This window comes from Phalacrocorax aristotelis, chromosome Z (genome assembly GCF_949628215.1).
Source record: "Phalacrocorax aristotelis chromosome Z, bGulAri2.1, whole genome shotgun sequence".
Lineage (NCBI taxonomy): Eukaryota > Metazoa > Chordata > Aves > Suliformes > Phalacrocoracidae > Phalacrocorax > Phalacrocorax aristotelis.
This window is the reverse complement of record NC_134311.1, coordinates 72,428,622-72,450,456: the sequence shown is the minus strand read 5'-3', so window position 1 is coordinate 72,450,456 and position 21,835 is coordinate 72,428,622. Positions and strand designations below refer to the sequence as shown.

The window sequence follows — 21,835 nt, the reverse complement described above, 5'->3', positions numbered from 1 at the left end:
CTCAGCTCTGTGGCCTTGGACCACACCTGGGCACAGATCTGGGGAGCACAGCTCTCCAGAGAGGTGGAGTCCAAGCCTCTTGGTTGTGGGGGACTAATTCTGCTCCAGACCAGCTGCCAGCATGAGCCACTGGCCCTCCCACAGCTGTCCCCTGTCCCCAGTGTTCCCTGCGGTTTCCAGCTGCTGGTGTTGGACTTCAGTGCTTGGCTCTGGTGCCATCAGCTCTGAGGGGCAGAAACGGCTGCAATGCTGTGGAAAACATTATTTCACCCATTGGTGTTGTATGGATGCAGAACTTCTGCTTCTGTCGCAGCCCAGATGCAGGGGCTGGGTCCAGCCCACGTGCCTTCCCACTGCCTTGGGGAGAAGCATCTCCCAAATGGTGGCTGGGGGCTGGCCGGCCCCAGCGGGCTTACCTGTGCCGTACCACACAGCTCCACACCAGCTGCTTCTACTGGGCCCAAGCTGGCTGGTATTGGCCATGGCGTGAAGGCTGGCACCTCCTGCCTTCAGTATCTGTGACTGCTGGGGGCTCAGAGGAGACAGTGCAGTTCATGCCCCATCACCCCGGTTTGCTCCAATGCGAAAGGCTGGCAGGCTGTTTTTCATACGTATGCTTTTTAATATCATTAATTCTGTTACACTACACACAACCAGTAACAATGATAAATACTGCAATGGAAATGTTAAAAAAAGATATTGTACATGTTTCATGTTTTTGAAAAAAAACCCCACATTTTAAAATAAATTAATGCATAAAACTGATGGTAGAAAAAAGAAAACTTGAAACAAACCACAACACAACTGATCTGTTTAAGGCAATACTCTACACAGACGGGAACAGAAGTACAACAGTGTGCTACATGTTCTGAACGGGAAAAAAAGAAGGAAGTAAAACCCATACAAGATGCAGACTGATGCTTCGGGAGTAAAAAAACTCCCAAAACCAGACAATAAAACCAACGGCCAAGTTAAGTGCAGCATTAATACACTCTGCATGTCATATGATTAGCAGGTTCCTAACATGGACTAAGGTCAAGCTACAACAAATTTATCTTCCTAATTAAAAGGTTATTCAGGTCAAAACCTACATTTAATGCTACTTTGCATTTGGCTGTTTCAGCTCTGTTTCACTATATGCAAGGACAGCCGGAAATTAATCTCCTGCTCTTGAGATTAACGCAAAGGTTGGAGGTCTCTCCTCCTGAAAGATATTTCCATTAAATACATCTAAAAAGGATCTTGCTTTTGGTGATCCTGAAATGCCTCCTGCCATCCCCTCCCCTGGGCGCCAGGCACCACATGGGGAAAGGAGACCTGGGAAGCATTTGCTGGGTTGAGTTTTTTCCAAGCTGAGGACACAAAGTGGAAGTGCAGATCTGAATCAAACTTGGAGGAGTGCTGTTTCCCTGTCTGCCAGAAATGTCTATCTGGAGCCTGCTGAAAGCACTTTGCTTTTCTTCCATGGGAGAAACACAGCCTGTATCCAGGCTCTGGATACAGCCATGACATTTGCTATTAAGGTTGGTGCGAAGCTCCATACCTGCCAGGGCAGCCAGTGAACCCCAATAATTAATGCAGCCCAGAACTTGGCCACTGGAAGGTGGACAATGATCATAATGCCAAAAAAAAATCCCCCTCTCCCTCAAAAAAGAAAAGAAAAGGGACAGTAGCCACTTTCTGCCAGCTTCCCCCGCTGGATCCCCATCAGCTGCCACCTGCTCAAGATCAGCAGCGCCAGATCTCACCAGCATCGGCCCAGCACGCTCCCAGTAAGGTGCATGTCTGCAAGGTGCTGCCAGAGGGCGAAGAAGCTTCTTGAGACATGGTCAGAGCCTCCCGTCCTGCCCTGCTAGAGTGAGTGCGGAGGAAGCTATGGTACACATGGAAAGAAACCCAAGCAGAGTTACTAGACTTGTGATAGCCAACAACTGTCTGGGCTGCCTTGGGTTTGGGTGGGAGAGGAGGATGCAGAACTGGGCTGAGAGTCACTTTGGTGCAACTGCCTCTGATGCTCATCACTAGTGAATGGGGCAGGGGGGAGGAAAGGTGATGGCTGCTTTGAGAAAAGAGGAGTGGAAGGAGGACGTGTGCAATATAACAAGGCTTGCAATTCTAGGACTAACCACGGGACACGGATACCAAAGACTACCTGTGACAACTAGCTATCTTTCTACCATTGCTGATACTTCCCCTACTTCCTGGTCTGATTATTCTTCAGTTTGGGAAGCCATGGCTGTTTGGCGCGACGGCCAGCACTGACCCTCCCACCCTAGTCCCTGCACAGTGCATGGGGCGACTCAGCTACAGAATGTACAATGAGGTCTGGAAGTCACATGTTAGGCACAGACCAGCTCTGCTTTCAGACCCTTCAGAAAGCTATTTAACGGTGGCTCATTTCCTTTATTAAACAGAAGGTTCAATAACCTCTGTGGAATGAGTAAAAATAGTTAAAAATGTGCAAAAAGGGGGGAACCCCCCCTCCACTTTCTGAATTTCCTCCCCTGCAAAGACTTCATCCTCTGCAAGGGTCTTTTTGCCTGCAGAACTACAGCCCTACCGGTGTGTCTTACAGCGCTCTGCCCCAGCGCAGCAAGAGCGCAGCCGACAGGCATCCCATCCACGCCTCTGCTGCAGGTCTCCAGCTGCACCAGGCTGGCAGGCTTGGGACCTGGTGCTTGGGTGCCAGACCTCCCGCAGCACTGAGACCTGGGACGGTGAAGGCAGCTGGCTCAGCTTGCTGGATCACACCAAGGTTTTACACTAGCCTAGTGAACCCTCAGCCCTGCAGCCTTCAGGTGGGTGAAGAGAAATCCCAGCCTGCTCTCTGGGTCACCCACCATCATGGTTGTTGGATTTCCTGCTGGTCTGATGTTTGCCTTGGGTTTGTCTAGGACAGAGGCAGCTACAAGCCCAAGAGCTGCTACTGCAGCTTTTCTGTGCAAAGAAACTGAGCAAAGAAATCTGTGAGCTGGGGATGGAGATGAAGATGATAAAAACCAAAAGGTCTGTTGTGACAAGAGCTTGTCCAAGTTTTCCAGCTCTCTTCATGGATGTGTATTACATATCCCAACAAACTTCATGTCTCCCAAGTCATGTGGGCTCGAGGAAAGTTGGCAACAAATGGCGTCACAGCCTTTTTTGGGGTGCAAGAAGCAAGAAGGCAGCCTGGGGGGAGAGCAGTGCTTCCCAGACGAGCTCACCTGGGGCAGCTGGGTGGGCAACTAGGGGAGAAATGCTGCTCTGGGAGGGCAAACACCTTAGCAGGTAATGGGACTTATCTCAGGATGGCCTTTCAGTGGCCTTTTCTTTTCCTGGTGCCTGCTGTGCTGGTTTCCAGTGATACATCTGAGATCTTACTGAGGCATCTTTTGTACTTCCACTTACTGATGCAATCCCACCACCTGTATCACCATTTGTTATTACAGAAATGGCTCCAAAGACCAGGCACAACAAGGCTTGGAGCCACCATTGGTGGCAAGTGTGCCTGAGAAGCAATGGAATAAGCTACTCTCCAAAGGCACCAGGAGAAGCTGCAAGCTGTCCTGCCAGTGTCCATACTGCTCTGCCATACGGCTTGCTGCATGGTTGCATGGGCCACGATGCTCTGCTCCATGTAATCTCAATTAGTTCCCAACCTTTGCCTCCCCTGCAAGAGTCAAAGCAGTGCTCAGCCAGGCAGCATTTAGCTGCTGTGATCCTGGGATTGCCACCAATGTCAAGGCAGGCAAAGGAGGTGATGTAGCTGTAATTTTTTGAAAGCAATGAAGCAGCTCTACTGCATAATAGAGGGAGTTAAAATACAGATGCCAGTCCCTGTGAGAAGCCTGCATTAATCTTCTGTAAGTAACCCCAGGTCATAGCCTCTTCCTCTATGCTAAATTGCTGGCCCTTCTGCTTCAGGGCTCATGTGGCTCTGTAAGACAGGCAGGTTTGATGACATGTGGTTCAAGATTTGGAGCAATCCCTCTCACAGGAAAGCCTTGAAAGGATGTGACAAGGATGCAATGTTCTCCTACAGGTGAAAAGCACCTTAAAATGAAGACCTTCCCATGCTTTCTCCATAGGCTTAACCTAGTCCAGCTTTCCCTGGGGCACTGCCCATCCATGTAGATGTTTCTTTTGAGATGTGAGAAGTAGAAATAGGAGGCTGATTTGAAGAGTCAGCTCTGAAGAGTGGTAGAGGTCAAAGCCAGGGTATATTCATGGTGGCACATGCAGCCTGTGCTTGCTGAGCCAAGCAGCAGTCAGGTGACAAAGCCTACTTCATTCTAGGTAAGAGTGACCATATCCCAAGCGAGCTTGAAGGGAGAACAGAAAAGTAAAGGAAAAGTGCCAGTTTATAGTCTCAAATCATTATATGGGTGCTAAAATTAAAAGCACAAAACTGCCATGGGAATATCCCAAATGAGCCCTCCGGTGGTCTCTTCCCTCCCATCAGCACTCCCTATCCCAGTTGTACTCCTAAGTTCCTTAACTCTACTAGCAGGGGATGGTGCTGTTGGGCCACCAAAACTTCCTGCACGTTCCCTGGGGCAGCATGCAGATTGAGACACCAGTTGTGCAAAAGCCAGCTGCCAAATAACTGGGAAATGCATCCTTGCCAAACAACTTCCCCCAAAGCTGTTTAATCTCTATTACCCTCTACCCTGCAGCCTTCTGGCACATGCAAGCTACATCAGAAGCTGGTAAACAGAGGGAAAGCAGAGTAGCACTTTGAAAATACGCATAAAATTTCTATAGCATATTTTTTGCATCTTGCTTGCGGAGCTATCCTATCAATGGTGCCTGCCACACACTTGGCAACATCAGTGCAGGGTGGTGGTAGCATCTTGGAAAGGCAGGTTTCTCCCCTGTGCTGTGGAAGGGAATGGACATCAAGAGGGATGTGACTTGCCTGAGGTGAGAGCAAATGTGTACCACATGTGCCAACAGCAGCAAGGGACCCCGGATCTCATTTCTGTGCTCTAAGTCCGGCAGACTCTCCACAATAGTATTTGCCTGCGGTGCCAGCTTGGAGACACAGTGCATTTGGTGTGTGCATTTGAAAGCAAGTGTTACTCCCTGCTAATATCAGCACTGTACTGAGATAGATTAACTTGGACAACTGGGATCTGCCCTAGGCCAAGACAGCACTTGGCAACCTTTCTAGTTACTGCTTGTTTTCCTTTTCCTGTCATTCTATCTGGTGCCCAGCTGGGTCATTCCTTTCTTCAAAAGCATCTTCATGTTCCTGTTGAGTCACATATAGGGCACTGTACTTTTCAAGCCTCCTGTATGCTGTTGCACAGCTTGCAGGCCAGCCCGAGGACAGACTCTGCATGGGGACGAAAGGATTCTGCTCAGGATCACAGACCGATGTGTCAGCCAGCACAGAGCTGAGCAGAGTGAGTGCCTCCTTTTGGGAAAGGAGCTGGAGAGATAAACCAGAAGCAGCTGAGTCCATTTTGGCTCTGGGAGAACATCCTGAAGTCCCTTTTTGAAGCCCATGCAGCAGGCTTGGCTGCCTGCTTTTGCAGTTGCAAGTCATCTGCAGCCAAGACAGCCAGAACAGCATAGGAACCCAGTGATCGAGTGTACATGTTGGGGGTAGATGTGCAGTGATGTCAGATACGATCCAGTGGTTCTTCCAAGGGTTGCCTTTAAGATATGTCTGATAAGACATGAAATGAGCCTTTGGGATGGTCGCCTGGACATCAGCCTCCCTTCCGCTGAAGTTTATTATTATAAAACTGCCAGAAAAGCAGACTAGACTATGCTATCTAAAGACCTTCTGCAACATCAGAAGGATGTTCCTCCTCACACAGACATCTGGAAATGGGGAGTTTGCAAACCAGAGAGGCAGACTTGAGTGCTGAGACCCTGGAGTTCAAACCCAGCTCACATTAAAGGGCAAAATTAACATGTGATAAAATGAAAGGACTTGCTTAAATTCAGGTAATTTGGTGATTAAATTTACATAAAATCCTAACAAAAAGCCAGTCTGACTTTAGGAGGCATCAAATGCAAATTCCTTTGTGGAGGTACCAGCATCAATATCCTTAAATCCTATTTGCATGGTAATTTAGATGGATAGTGATGCAGCCTTTCATACTCCATGGTGCTCTTTCCCTTGCTATTCTGTACAACTTTGGACTGAAAATGGGGCCTAAGAAGACCATCTGGTTTGGTGCAAAGACTGGAACAAGGAATGATTTCTTTTCTTGCGTGCAATCCACATTTAGGAGAGTACACAGCAGTTCTGCGGGTTTTAGGGCTTTATAATGCTGCGACAGAAAGCCAGGGTCCGTGCTCTTTGCTTTTGCCTTCTCTAGGCCATGGCAGCAGAGACTGGTCTAATGAGAGCGGTGCCAGAATGGCCATGTATCTATACACCCTCCTGGGAAGTCACCAGAGTGTAACTTCCAACAAGGGCACAAGGAAAACCTTCTGGCTGAAGCAAAGTTCTGACATGAGATCAGACAGGGGGAGCCAGCCCAATCGGCGGTTAATACATACCGACAGGCTGTCCAACAAACATGCTGCATGGTCATGACCTGCTTAAGGGGCTGTGGTTCAGAAGGGTTAGTGTTCAATTTTCTATGATAGCCACATGTGCATTGCCTTAATCAATTCAGCCTTCCTGTAATGACCCTACATAGGTAACTACTTCTCCCTACCCTTTCTACTTTATTCCCCTAATAAAATATATGAACACAAAGCATAGAGAGGAGAAGCCAAAAAATTGCCATTTTATGGTCCTGTACTGTCATGCCAACCAGCTACTTGTGCAGCCAACTCCTCTGCGCAGGGAAAAACACTTTGCTTGTGCTTCAGTCTGTATTTGGAGGAAGCACTGGGTGCAACATTTAAATTCATCTCCCTCCCTCCCTCCCTAAAGGGTTGTGCTGGAAGCAGATGCACATCATACAATACAAAAGGCTAAGGGCAGTTGTAGGGTTGGGGAACGCCTCAGGGCCCACAGCAGGCAAAAAACAGCAACAGGGGCAATAAAAGGACTTGGTCGTGGTGCAATGGGGCAGTGGTTATTGGTCAAGGTCTGTCCTTCAGAGGGGAGGCATTAGCCCTGGGAGATACAGTGTCAGCAACCCTGATTCTGTCTTTGTCCAAACATGATGGCAGCATGACAGAGACCTGTGGAACCTGCAGTCCTCCATGGCTGACCCATGTAACAGATGGCTTGTTGCTCTAGCAGGCACACTGAAATGCTCTGAGCTCCTGAGGAAGGACTGTGGGAAAGGCTGAGCACGTGCAGCCCGGCTGGAAGGCACAGAGACTGACCCAGGATAAATGTGATGAAGACGCTGCATGGTACCAATGCCAAACTGCAAAGTCCCTCTTTAGAAGAGTGAGGATTTAAAGATTCGGTCATGTCCTGTAGGATTTCATTTGACCATGGTGTTTCTGTTAGGTTTTGAACTATATTCCCTATTAAAAAAACCCACTCCTTAAGGAATGTTTTTTCCCTTTTATCTTTTCTCTCCACACAGCATTGATAGAGCTCTTCCCCCGCCTCCAGACAACTTTCTAACCTCAACCTGAGCTAGCACTGGAGAGGAAAGCAGGCACACAAAGGAAGAAGCGAAGAAATGGAGACCTGATGCTTTTGTTGTTCTTTAGAAATATTTTGGAAATAATCCTCCTCAGCATTACCAGGTGGTGAGAAAGGGAGAGGAATTCACCTGAGGAACACTCTTCCTAGAGGAGCTGGCAAGTTAACCAGCACTTCTGCACAAGGAGGCAGGGATGCTCAGTAAACAGCAACACTCAGTCCGCTTTCTATGGCCTGGACTCAGAGTGGCAGCTGTTTTAGGGAGTGGGGGCAAACATAGCTTTAACAGTTGCCCCTACCAGCTAGTGAATAATAAAGCCTAGGAATCTTGTGTGCCTGCTCTTTTGCTCCATGCTATGGATGGTGTCCTGTTGCACAGAGTGAAACCCCAGGATGTTAAATAGATCTCCTAATCATGAAGAGGACTTCTTAAAGACTCAGCTCATTTCATGCAGATTTCAGATGGGGGATCTGTCTGTTGGGGTGGAGCTATGGCTCTGCCTTGTTACTCAGGGATTCAGACGGGAAGCTCAGAATTGCCCTCGCTTTTTCCCTTGCCTATGATATAAAGCAAGTGATGACCCAAAGCAGGTGGTCCTTCCTCCTGGCAGGGCAGGAGAACACAGTCGTGCTTGTGGCAAAAGATTTCAACACTAAGAAAAATGCCAGCCCATCCCTTGCCTGAGCCCCACATATGCTGAAGCCAGCAGTGTAAGACCAGCCAGGGAGAGGACACTTTTCATCATTCCAGAAATGATTTTGTGTTCAAGACAATCTGCCAGTGAACAGGAAATTCAGTCCAGCCACCTAATGTAACTCCAGGTTTCCTGACTATTCCAGCACCAAATAAACACAATTGCTCCCAACATGGGACAGCACAGACCAAGCCTGGTTCGCCACTGGGCAGAGATGGGATAAACAGTGGTTTCCTCTCATGGGTTTTTTTCAGCTGAAGCTGTTCTTAATCCTGCCATTGCTGAAACCTCCCTAAAGTCTGACACCACCACATAGATGCCTTCAGCATTAACAAATCTCTCCCACAGGCACCAAGAGATGCAGCGTTAAGAGAATATCAACTGCCGAGCACTGTAAAAATGTTCTTTCTTCCACTAGCTTTTCTGGCACTGACCTTCAGACTGTATAGCTCTAGTCCTGCCTTGTGCAGGACTCACTTTTTCTTAGTTGAACAAAGTTTAAGAATTTTGGAAGCAGATGGGTCTCACGGGAATTAAGTATAGGCTGAAGTCAGTATATGTGGCTGTTCTGAACTCAGGGCTATGGTATTCTTGGGCAAGGACTGAATCCCTGAAGATCACAGATGGATTGCAGATCGAATCTAATGTGTTTGGTGATAATCTAATGTGGAGTTAAGGGTAGATTGCACTGGATATGTGACACGACAGCTCTAGCTAGTACTGACTCACAGTGAAATGCCACCCATTTGTCCTGTTTGCAAGTGATTCAGTTGTGTCATGTTAGTCCTGGCTAGCCTTGCCATAAGAAAAGATGACCTGCTCTGATTCCCATTCCTGTGCCCCAGTTACAGCATCATTTTGGTTATGCAAATGAAACAGGTTTAGTGAATGAATTAAGAATTGACCTCCTCTCACTGGTAAAACCCCCTGACACCTCAGACTCACCCCTGATCTCGCAGATGGGTTGGTTTCGGTGGGCTGGATTATCTGCAGCCCCATCTGACCCTTCCTATTCTTGAATAGACACCTTACAAAATATCCCCAGTGCCTACACAAACAAGGAGGTATCTCTGGACCCCTCTGCATTCACTCTCCAGACCAGTCAGCTCTACCAGGCACTGCCTGGCACTTTGAGCAACTTCTGTTTACCCATAGTTTAAAATAACTTATCAACCAATCATAAAATGAATTTTTTGGTTTCTCCTGGCTCCATGAACACAAAGAGGTGCACGTCCTACCATAGGAGGAAGCAATGGCTGTTAAATTTTACAGTTATAGTGGAAAGCACTGATCACAGCCTGCCGGCCTCACTACTGGATGTGACAGGCGGTGGAGGAGGTGGCTTGGCAACACATGCAGGTAGGGTTGACCGATTTAGGGGGAATTAGGTCGAGGTCCTCGTCATCTGGGATCTCATCTAACCGGTACCCATCCTTTAGCAGCTGGATGTTCAAGTCTTGGTTGATCTGCTATAGACAAAGAGACAAACAGTCAAACACTTGAGACATTTTACTTCTGGTGGCTGGAAGACAAAGGAGGTCCCTTATTCTGGAATGTATTTCCCCATCATTAGCAGCTGCCCCACCAATGAAAGAGTCCCAGTTCTGACCACAGGTGAGGGCTGCCTTCTGTTCCAGCTTCTTCCAGAACAGGAATATCTAGAGTGAGATAGCCCGGAGTAGCAAGTCAATACACTATTTTATTCTGGAGTAATCTCTCCATGATGACAAGCCCTCATTTAAAGTAACGTAATAATAATGTTAATAAACTAACTGGCAGCTGGGCAGTCCCTCCTCTCAGTCTGGGGCACACTAAGGCATTTGAAAGATCATAAAGCCTCTTAGCTGTTCGTAATCTCAGATTCAAGTGCTGTTGAACCAGATCTGCGTGAACAACACTTCATCAGGGCCCAGAGATGGCCCATATGATTTGATCTGGGGCCTGCTCTTGGCTGTTTCTCTGTTTCAGATGTATTTTGCCCAAGGAAGGGATACAAGGGGGAAGTTCCCAGCAGCTTGTGTGCAGGATGGCTGCTCAGCACTCTGGATGTAAAATCAGATCCCGCAGAAGCAGTAGCCAGAGGCTGAGCAACTAATTCAGGAGAGAGCTTGGGTATATATCTCAGAAACACTGCACATGGATTAACAAGAGGCTTCCTGCCTCTTCTCTTTGAAAGAGCAAGAGTTCATATTTGCAGTTCCTCCCTGGAATTTCTGCCTGCTCCAAGTAAACATGCACTGGGTGACCCTGACTTCACCAAGAACTGGAAATCACAGCACACCCTCAGATCCTTTATTTATGTCCTTGGCAGTCATACAGTTGCTGAGCTGGCATGACAGACAAGTCGATGCTTTTGCACCACATGGGCTGACACTGCAGGACTAACAAGAACTGGGAAAAGCTTGAGTGAAGCCAAAGGTAGCTGTGAAAACAGCAGATTGTGCCACAGCAGTGCAGGGATGGAGCCAACTGGATAACCAGGGAAGAAGCAAACATGACACAGTTTCTGCCATGGCCCCTTCCAGACTCGCAGGGTCTACAACACTGGTAAATTTGTTGTGTAGCCACTCTGGCAGTACAAGGCCACTCTAAGCTGTTTCTGGCTGGTCTACTATTAGCATTCATGGCAAGGGTGGCAAAGAGAGTATAACTCACCTCAGCTGATGAGTATCCCGAGGAGGAATATCTGGACATGTCAAAGTCATCATCACTGCAGGGAAGGACAAGATATAGCAAAGAAGAAAACCGTTAGAGACACCTGTATTCCCTGGTCAGCCCTATTTTTCCCATGTTGTGAAGCTGTCCTTGAGGCACAGAGAAGTTACATCAAGCGAGCCTGGAAAGCAGCGTTCATCTGTGACCCTCAGATCTTTCCATCACAGCGCTCTTTACTCACATCTCTTCCTACTTGTTCGCGCACACAGGCCAGCTACAGCATATGCCAAAGGGCACAGCAAGGAAGAGCGTGAGCAGCCTGCAAGAGCGGTGTCAGCAGGAGTTTGCTTCAGTGCTGCACTCTGGCATGCAAACTTGCTTGTATCGTAATGTGCATCTTATTAATGTGCCGTAATGCATCTTATTAACACTTTGCATACCTGTCCGTATCCAGGGCTACCAGTGGCTTTTCATCTGGACTCTGGTCTAATGACGAATAGCCTTTATTGGGAACAACGAGCCTGCAATAATTAAAAGTTGTCCATTAACCACACAGAAAGCTCAGTACCACACATAGTCCAGGGCAAAGCTATATGATAGTCAGGCTTCCCCTTTTTCACCTCCTTGAAAGCCCTTCCTTATTGGTGTTTAAATGGGTGCAATTCAGAGGAAGTGAACTGTGTCTCTGGGTAGCTTAGAGGAGTTTCACAGGGATGAAATCTAGACATACCTTGAGAACATGCTCCTCCCTGGAAAAAAATCTGTTGGGACACTCCATGCTTCATTCTGCTGAACTTGTTTGGACAGCACTGCTTGTCCTACCAGACTGCTCATTTTTGTGGTTTTTTTTTTTTTTTTTCCCTAGCAATGCGTACATGACTAGCAATAAGTAAATAGGAGAAGGAGGCTAGAGGAAGGCAGAGGCTCAATGCTGCTACTATTTGGCTGCTGGAAACTAGGCAAGTGGTCTTCCTGCCTGAGTCCCTATCCAGGCCCCCCAACACAACACTTATGAGGTCTCAGTCCTAAATTTAGTAATATGAGAAATCTGAGCTAGTGGGTGCAGCCATAAGAGCCCAGTCAGACTAGCAATTTTAAAGTCCCATTATTTTATAATGACTTTCACTTCATCAGAAGTGTTACAAAGGCTGACGATGACTTTGCACCTTAAGTTGCCTTAGAGAGTTTGTGAAATGGAAGACAGGCTTCAGAGCTTCTAGGATAAGGAAAATGCATTAATACAATGGTATCTAGTTCACAACAGAGTTCTTTCATCCACAAAACTGCACAACGACTTTGGTTCATATTGAAAATAAGATCAACCAAACCAAGCAAATGGAATAAGATTCTATGTTCAGCAGGTGGGAACTGTAAGAGTGATGAAAAACTCCTCGTTCAGTGGATTAACTCAGGTTTTCCTCCAAATGAAGAACTAGTCGTTAACAACACAGATGATGCACAATGATGCTTCAATAAGGGATTGGGAAATATAAATCTTAAGAAGATAATCCGTGTCATCCATGCTCCAACAGCTCTCTAAGTACCTGAAAAGTTTTTCTGCTTCTGGTCAGAAAATTTCGGGAAGCCATTACGATTTTAGCAATACAAAGGCCTGCCAGGCACTGAAGATGGGCGGGCTCAGGAAGAGTAAAATACTTCAAATGTCATCACAAAGCAGATATATAGATAGGTTCATAACTAGTTATATTTTCTCAGTGTGTTCATTGAAACGAAAGATTAAGGAAATTAATTTTTAAACTGATGCAGAATTTCCAACCTGCTGCACCAGAGGAATGGAGAAAATGGGATCCACTTGCAAAATTCAGTACGCCTTCTCATAGCGCTGGGATGGTCCTTCTGCTCCTGAAGCATGTAGGAAGGAAGTCAAGAAGCAAAGATGTCTGGAACTGAAGCTGTGATCTGGCAGCAGCAGCTTGTCCATACATATATCAGAAGTACTAACTTCCATTCTTGCTCTCCAGTTTTCAAATCATAGAATCACAGAATCATTTAGATCGGAAAAGACCTTTAAGATCATCGAGCCAAACTGTTAACCCAGCACTGCCAAGTCCACCACTAAACCATGTCCCTAAGTGCCACATATACACGGCTTTTAAACACGTCCAGGGATGGTGACTCAACCACCTCCCCAGGCAGCCTGTTCCAGTGCTTGACAACCCTCTTGGAGAAGAAATTTTTCCTAATATCTAATCTGCCTGGCACAATTTGAGGCCATTTCTTCTTGCCCTATCGTTTGTTAACTGGGAGAAGAGACCAGCCCCCACCTCACTACAACCTCCTTTCAGGCAGCTGTAGAGAGCGATAAGGTCTCCCCTCAGCCTCCCCTTCTCCAGACTAAGCACCCCCCAGCTCCCTCAGCCGCTCCTCATAAGACCTGCTCTCCAGACCCTTTACCAGCTTTGTTGCCCTTCTCTGGACACGCGCCAGCACCTCAATATCCGTCTTGTACAGAAGGGCCCAAAACTGAACACAGTAGTCAAGGTGTGACCTCAGCATGTCAGTCCCTGCCGAGTACAGGGGCACGGTCACTTCCCTACTCTTGCTGGCCACACTATTGCTGATACAAGCCAGGATGCTGTTGGTCTCCTTGGCCACTGGGCACACTGCTGCCTCATGTTCAGCACCTGCCAACCAGCACCCCCAGGTCTTTCTCTGCCAGGCAGCTCTCCAGCCACTCTGCCCCAAGCCTGTAGCGTTGCATGGGGTTGTTGTGACCCAAGTGCAGGACCCAGCACTGAGCCTTGTTGAACCCCATACAGTTGGCTTTAGCCCATCGATCCAGCCTGTCCAGATCCCTCTGCAGAGCCTTCCTGCCCTCGAGCAGATCAACACTCCTGCACAACTTGGTGTTGCCTGCAAACTGACTGATGCTCCCATCCAGATTGTTGACAGATATTAAATAGAACTGGCCCCAAAACTGAGCCCTGGGGAACACCACTTGTGACTGGCTGCCAACTGGATCTAGCTCCGTTCACCACAACTCTTTGGTCCCAGACACCCAGCCAGCTTTTCCTCAGGAAAGAGTACACCTATCCAAGCTACAAGCAGCCAGCTTCTCCAGCAGAATGCTGTGGGAAATGGTGTCAAAGTCTTTACTACAGTTTAGGTAGAAAACACCCACAGCCTTTCCCTCATCCACTAAGTGGGTCACCTTGTCACAGAAGGAGAGAGGTTAGTCAAGCAGGACCTGCCTTTCATAAACCCACGCTGACCGGGCCTGATCACCTGGTTATCCAGTACGTGCCGTGATGGCACTCACGACGATCTGCTCTGTAACCTTCTCTGGCACGAAGGTCAGACTGACGGGCCTGTAGTTCCCTGGAACTCCGCCATATATACTCACTGATGGTTGTTATTATATCATGAGTGAACAAAGCACTATAGGGGGATGTAGGAGAAGAACCCTTTGTGGTGCTATTTACTTGATTAAAAAAAAACCAACCCACTACATCTTTTTCTTGAGAAATGTCTTTTTTCTTAATAATACAGAACTTCAGTTTTTCTGCAACAGACACAAACTGTGATAATGTCTCTGCTCCTCACCTAAGTCTTTCCCTCACGTTTTGATTGTCCTTATTTTCTCTTTCCACTGTCCTTGGAACAAAGCTGGGTAGCAGTAGTAGTTGCTTTTATCCACAGCTGTCCCAGTATGAGCTTCTTGTCTTGGGTGTTTTTGCTCACTTAACATGAAACATGTCATGACACAAATCCGAGTTCAGGTTGTCCTCAGAGTGGACTGCAATATCTGGCTGTGCCCAGGTGGTGTGAATGATGTTGTGGTCTCTGCCTGTGCTCGTAGCAAGCGTGCCAGCATCACCCCAACCTTGTTAATATTTTATTTGCTCTTAGGGAGACTGAGCGTGTTATGGATCCAGATCCTTTCACCTCTAAGGCTGTCTCTGCCCGTGGCCCAGGAGAAGACCAAATGGTGAAGGCAACTTGGTGCTAGAGACTGGATGTCAGAAATTCATACAGGTAACACAGAAGAACAGAAGCCTTGGGGAAGGAGGACGTGCAGCAGAGACTAGAAGAGGCAGTGTGGTTTGCCCGAATGAAGGAAAATACATTTGTTGAGAAGAGCAGAACTGTTTAAAGGGGGAAATGGCTTCAGCTTATTCTTCTCCTGCAGAGACCAGAGGAAGGCAACAATTCAGACTTAAACCATAACTGGACTTTTTGCAATGTATCCCACTGGAGTATCTCCCATTATACTGCAACTGTTACACGTGAAAAGAAGCTGCTTGAACAAGCTTGTGGCATTTCTGCCTTCCTGGACTTGCCCTGTCTGTGGCAAGACAGACTGAACGTTCTGAGGTATTATTAGGGGTGTGCTCATGGTGCAGTTTGGTTCCCAGAAATCCAAGGGTGCTGGGGGATGAAGGGACTTGGGCCGGTGAGACCCTGTGCCAGGCATCTCCCAGCCACATGGGAATGGAGTTCGGCTGCATCTGCTATTAAAGCAACAGCTGCAAACCTCTGTTTTGCGGATCCCAAGGGGTGCTTCTAAAAGCTCCACGAAGGGTAACTAAGAAAAGCACGTCTACTGCCAGCAGGCTATGCTTGGCTGTGGAGGGGTCCACAAGTCCTCTGAACAGTGCTCAAATGTCTACAAATAGAATAAAACTGAGCTGGCTGTTTGAAAGCTTTTGTTAATAGGTGTCACTGCTCTGCTCTTCCCCAATCAAATCACTCTTCTTTCCTTTGGCAGCTCACAAACAACCACCTCTCCAAGCATACGCCACTAATTCTACAGGTAGCCACCTGTACTTATCCCATCTTCTCTCCCTTACCATCTTCTTTTGCTAATTTCAGTGTTTCTGAATCTCTCAAGCACCGAATCTGCTACCATTCCTCTCAGGAAGCTAGCATGCAGCCTATTGCCAAAAGAAACCAAGTCTTTCCAGCTTGCATTTGGAAGACAAGGAGCAATAGTGGGCGTGGAAAACCCAACTGAGAGCATTTGCTGAATTTCTTACTGCTATGAAGTGGCTGGCTCCTTTACATGGTCTCAACAACCAAACACAGAGCAGGGAGCAATGCAGGATATTCCACCAATATTGCAGGGGCTTACAAATAAAACTTGGCAAAGTCGTGGCATGATTTATGGCTACTATTTTGGGTTTTGGGAATTAATGTGAACAAAGAACCTCATCTGTCAGATGAGTTGCATACAGAGAAGCTCTGACCCGCAGCTCCTGTTCTACTTAATATATGGTAATCCATGTAACTTTCCCATTCATCAGTAAACACACAGCATTCATGCAGATTCTTCTATTTTAAGTGAGGTTCTCCACTAAAAACTGCCACTTCTCTAGTAGCATGCAAAGTGTGCAACTGCACACTGCAGGGGGGTTCCTGCCTCCTGAATGCAGGTAAATAACACATTGGTGCACTGAAGCTTGCATGGAAAAGTAGAAGTAGTCTAAAAGAAAGCATTTGGTTAGGAACGTCTTTGTTTACAGTGGTTTGTAGCACTGTCTGATACTGTCATACCAAGATGTGCCAAAGCAGCCCTAGCAAAGTATGACCATGCTGTTCAAAGTGCGGAGGAGGTGTAGAGCAAAGCTCACAGAGATGGATTATTTACAGGACTTCATTAAGTCAATCAGTATGGGGAAGGGGTCATCATCAAAAAGGAGCAGGGGAACTACTACGATAAAAGCAGCCAAGGCAGAACCAGAACTAAGCTCTAAACCAGTTTGCTTACATGAAGCAGCATCATACCTCTCCTGCTGTCAGGATTATGTGTTACGTGAAGCTACCCAGAACATGCAAGGCAGCCGTCTCAAACCCCTGATTTCCACCAGGCTGGGCTGCCTCTGCCTCCTGCAGGCTGCACTGTCACTGATCCTGGGTTTAGCTGTCCCTTCATCTCCCCAGGGGATGAGATGCAACATAGCACAGAGTATTTGGGCTTGTGAGCTTGGGAAGGGCCATCACTGCTCTCAGAGTGTGTTTGGCAGTAGGTGAATGGCAATGAACATCTTCCTTGCCCATCCTAAGGCCATTAGGGATTGCAGTTTGGAGCACAGATGAATGATCTTCCGGTCCTTTACCTTGTTCGTGCCATCACATTGTTCTTCTTGGGCTGCTGATTAACTGGGCTTCCCATGTTGCCATTCTTCAGGGACCCCTTCCGAGCCAGCTCCCTCTGCTTTTCTGCATATGGGATACAAAGGGAAAAAGCAAAATTAGGACAACAGCTTTGCTGGCCACCATACAGCTGCAGAAACCCAGATTTGATAGTGGCAAAAGGCATAGCAGAATTAATAGCAAAGACCATTAGCTCTCCATCTCCCAAGGAGGGACACTGCAAAGGCCAGATGAGCTGCGTCCCGTTGCCTCCATCGTCACCAGGAGCTAAAACTAATGTACCATGACTCACAGTGGCTTGTTGACAATGCCACACTAAGATGGTCACAGAGCTTCTGGATGAAAACCAGCTCAGGCATAAAAAGCGCAGAGACCTTGTCTCTGCACCTGGCTGCTGCATGGACCCTAAGACTGTACTTTGTGCCAGGCAAGGGACTTTATCCTTCTACATTTTCCCCTCCTATCAAGGCTGCCACTGAGGTCCCCAGTGGGGGTAGAAAAGTGTCTCCACCAAAGCATGACCATCATTTAGTGTTAGTCCAGCCCAGCTTGACACCAGGCCTGAGTTATTACTGTTTCCCTAGATGGCGACTCACCAGACTAACATACAGTACAGCAGAAAGTGTTGCTGCCTTCCCTGCTTCTCCTCCTGGCAATCTGCGACATCCCCCATGTTTCTTTCTCTTTTATCTCACATGGACTCTTAGGAGCTTGCTTGCTTTATTTAAGAAAAAAAAAAAAGTGAAACATTTTGCAGCTGTATTTTCAAATGGCATATTGTTTGCTTAAATTTTCAGAGCGCATTCTACTTGCTGCTGAAACGTGCCTTAAAATGCTGACAGTATGTAAAGCTTTCTTCATATATTCAGTACAAGTGGGGATTTAAATTAGCTTCTCCTTTAGGAGAGATTATTTTGCTTAATAACTTCTCACCACAGGATCACAACTAGAATTCAGGTCCTAAAGCTAAGCCTTCTGCAGCTATGCAATGTCTGTGCTGTACTATACGGTCCTGCCTCCAGCAAGGATAGGAGCCCATGGTTGAAGGATTTTCATATAAACTGATATTAAATTTTCTGATTCAAAGTCCTTCCTTGTTTCTTGTGGGAAATCAGTTGGTTTGAGTTAGCAATTAGTCACAAAGTTGAGTTACATGCCCCAGTCTCATCCTGCAACACCAGGCAAGGCTTGTAGAGAGAAGTCAAGCATGGGGGCTAGTAAGGCAGGAAAAAGACTGGTTAAAAACATTCTCCAGAGTGTGAGAAAACGTTGGGAACTGTTTTTGTGGCATGCCTGAATAATAGGGGTTTACCAGATTGCTTGCTGGGGATCCTGAATAGTGAATTCGCTTTGCTTCTGCTTCCCCTGTGGTGTGCAAAATGTGCTGATATATTTTTTCTTTTGCAGATTTTATTGCCCTTGGAGACAAAAGCACCTTTTCCCACTTTTTGTGGAAAAGTGGCCTGCCTACCAGGGTGTGCAATTGCAACGTGGGCCAACTCTGTCCCTTCCACACAGGTAACAGCAGGGGGACACATGTCCAAGGCTGCCTTTTTTCGAGGGACAAATAAGGAGCAGAGATACCTAGAGGTTGTGATGATAAGCATGGCTGAGGGACCTACAAAAAAGAGTACATACTCCTACAAACCATGCCCAGCCCTGTTCCTGCTGACAGCAGAGGTGAATAAATGTTCATTGAACTTGGCAGGAAAGGGATCAGAATAATAACTCTCTGGCATGAGCAACAAAGAGACCGATACAGGGTCGAAGTAAAAATCTTAATTCAGAGTAATTTCTCAGGACTGGAACTTGCAAATGTATTGGTTATTTCTGTCTCCAGAATAAAAGGCTGGTATTTTGCAGGCCACGTGGATTTTGCTATTCAGACACAGGGGGATAAAGTTTTATGGAGGCAAATATTTACAACCCTAAACACAATCCAACTTCTACCCAACTACCTCAGAAGTTCCAGTGCTCATCACAAATACACAGTGCTATGACAAGCTGTCAATGCTTTAAGAGTCTGCATAATTCCCAAAAGGCACCTGAGTCAGAAACAAGGTTACAGGTTCCATTTTCTGTCAAGGCAGTAAGGGCTGCCTGAGTCTTTCAAATGGACTGGCACTCTGCTTTCCATCAGCTGCTTGGTACAAGCACTAACACTCTTCTCCAACTCAGATTAATCATTTGGCTAATGAAGCTGGACTTCCGCTAAATGGTTTTTTCTTCCTACTAGGTCTCTCCATGAGTATTTCTATGCTATTACTGAGTTCTATTTCAACATGTGGGTCTGAATGATATGAAATATCCTATTTAACCCCTCTTTCACTTATTTAGTGGCTTAGAGTGAACAATCCCAATCCAATGTAAGTGTGGTAGGAACACCCATGTCTGTGTCCTCCATCTTGGATGTTATAAATCCTGAATCCCTGGTGAACAAAATGCAATGGTTTCCAGGGGTAATGGGATGCCTACTTAGCCCTGATGTGTTAGGACAAGCTCCTGGAAGGTGGTGGAGATGCGCAGGAGTGACAACAGGCTTTGAGGCAAGGAAACCTACTATTTGAGCCTTGCAAGTATTATGAACTACTGTTACTTCCACCATCACCCACGGGACCTTTTGGGGGCCATTCCCTTGCAGTAGTCCTGGGCTATAACTTCCAGCCTCACACACCAACCATCAGCCCCATCAGAATGGGGGAAGGGGATTTTCAGTGCCTGTTCTCTATGTGGTGCTTCCTCCTGCTGTAGCAGGTGGAGTTTGTGAACCCCTTTTCTAGGTAGTGAGCTCTTTTCCTGGCTTCCAGCTCATCTGTTTTTTGCCCCCAATGTGTGTTTAAAGGCCAGGTTCCTAAATTCTAAGTACCTGAGTTTTTTTAGAAATGTGACGGATTTAAGCACTTCTGAAGATGTTACCTTCAGGGTCCAACTTTTTAACAAATTGTGAAATATAATTTCACAGCCTACTCTTCATAAGTAAATGCCATTTTTCTTTAAAGTCTGCCCCGTATTGGCTGATGCTACACCCACAACATCATGAATCCTAAGATCAGAACCCTTCACTGACCCAGCTGTGCTTTATGTGAAACCTAACAACTGTGCACCTGGCAATTCTCAGGGAATGAAAAGCTAAGATGCTCTTTCCTTCTGACTCATTCCAAACTCACCAATATGGTAGTCAACTATACCCCATGGGACTCAGATGAGACCTGTGCTCCCACATGTCTCCCCCAGCCTCAAGGCCACTGCTTAGCTTGAGACATTGAGGGCATGGTCCCACCAGAGGGGACAGGCATAGCTTGTCCTCAGTGCTTGGTGGTTTCTGCTGCTGGCTATGAAAAGGGTTTCCATGCCTGTGACTGCTTGTGCTGCCTGCAGTGTTGCAGAACGTGCAATGAACTTCCAGGAAGGCAATGCAGCTTGATAGAAAAATTGATGCTGACCCTACAAAACTGCCTAATTCTGGGCAACTCTTGGGCACCAGAATAATGAGGAAGGGTTAACAGACACTCCTGCCAAATACAGAGAAAATGTGACATACAAGAACAAATGAAAAAAACGAAGACTGATTTCCAGCCACTGGTTATTTCGTGTATGGTGAGTTTGCTGTTGGATGATCAATGGAAAGCTAATACAGCAGAGATACAAGGTGAAGGACAGAGCCTTGGAGATGGGGAAGCTAGAATGAAACAAGGCTGCTCTCTAGCTGCTTCAGAAATCACTAATTACTGGCAGTAAAAGAGCAGTGTAACAGCAGAGCTCCAACAATCTCTTTACACGGCATTTGCAAGTACTTGAAATAAGTTGGTTAGCTTTCATTTCACTTGGCTGTTCTACTTTTTACTGTTGCACCTAGTGAAATATTCACACTTGTGGTTTGTCATCCCCTTCCCATGAAAGAGTTATGGGTGACTGAGCACACTGCGAGTATGGGTGTACTTGGCTTGCAGAGCCAACAGGCAATGATTAGCAATAACAGCAGGGCTGGTAGAGCTGGGAGAGAGACAGCTTTAAGCAAATCCAGGTTCCTGCTGCCTTTTCACTGACTTTCCAGACACACACTTCCTTGAAGAAGCAGGATAGAGAAGAGGAGCTTGGGAGGGCATGAAGTAGCCTGCATGTGCCTTTGATAGTAAGAAGTATGCTCAGTTAGGAGCCTAAAGATCCTGTCTGATCATTAGAAGGGTTGATGTGTTGGGTAATGTATTGGATTTGTGTGGTAGGCTTTGTTAGCAGTGGGGTTACAGGGGTGGCTTCTGTGAGAAGATGTTAGAAGCTTCCCCCATGTCTGACAGAGCCAGTGCCAGATGGCTCCAAGACAGACCCACTGCTGGCCAAGGCTGAGCCCATCAGCGATGGTGGTAGTGCCTCTGGGATAATGTATTCAAAAAGGAGGAAGAAAAACCTGCTGCAGACCAGCAGCTGGGAGAGAGGAGTGAGACTATGTGAGAGAAACAACACTGCAGACACCCAGGTCAGGAGGGGGAGGAGGTGCTCCAGGTGCCAGAGGAGAGATTGCCCTGCAGTCTGTGGTGAAGACCATGGTGAGGCAGGCTGTCCCCCTGCAGCCCATGGAGGTCCATGGTGGAGCAGATATCCACCTGCAGCCCTTGAAGGACCCCACGCCAGAGCAGGTGGATGCCCAAAGGAGGCTGTGACCCTGTGGGAAGGCCATGCTGGAGCAGGCTCCTGGCAGGACCTGCAGCCCCGTGGAGAGAGGAGCCCACACTGGAGCAGGTTTGCTGGCAGGACGTGTGACCCCACGGGTGACCCACGCTGGAGCAGTCTGTTCCTGAAGGGCTGCGCCGCGTGGGAGGGA

At 47.2% G+C, this 21,835-nt stretch overlaps 1 protein-coding gene across 3 annotated transcripts in view; it reads right to left on the bottom strand.

Moving 5' to 3' along the window:
* Nucleotides 1-599: 599 nt before the first annotated feature.
* The window catches only part of FAM219A (family with sequence similarity 219 member A), a 111,515-nt gene continuing 90,279 nt past the window's right edge, over nucleotides 600-21,835 (bottom strand). For 2 of the 3 annotated variants that reach the window (XM_075079927.1, XM_075079925.1), the window contains exons 3-6: nucleotides 16,980-17,082; nucleotides 11,343-11,423; nucleotides 10,903-10,957; nucleotides 600-9,716 (exon numbers count right to left, since the gene is read on the bottom strand). In XM_075079927.1, the coding sequence (XP_074936028.1) occupies nucleotides 9,558-9,716; nucleotides 10,903-10,957; nucleotides 11,343-11,423; nucleotides 16,980-17,082 (398 nt within the window). In that variant the 3' untranslated portion in view covers nucleotides 600-9,557. The remainder of the gene's footprint in view (nucleotides 9,717-10,902; nucleotides 10,958-11,342; nucleotides 11,424-16,979; nucleotides 17,083-21,835) is intronic. The other variant, XM_075079926.1, reaches the window with a different exon arrangement.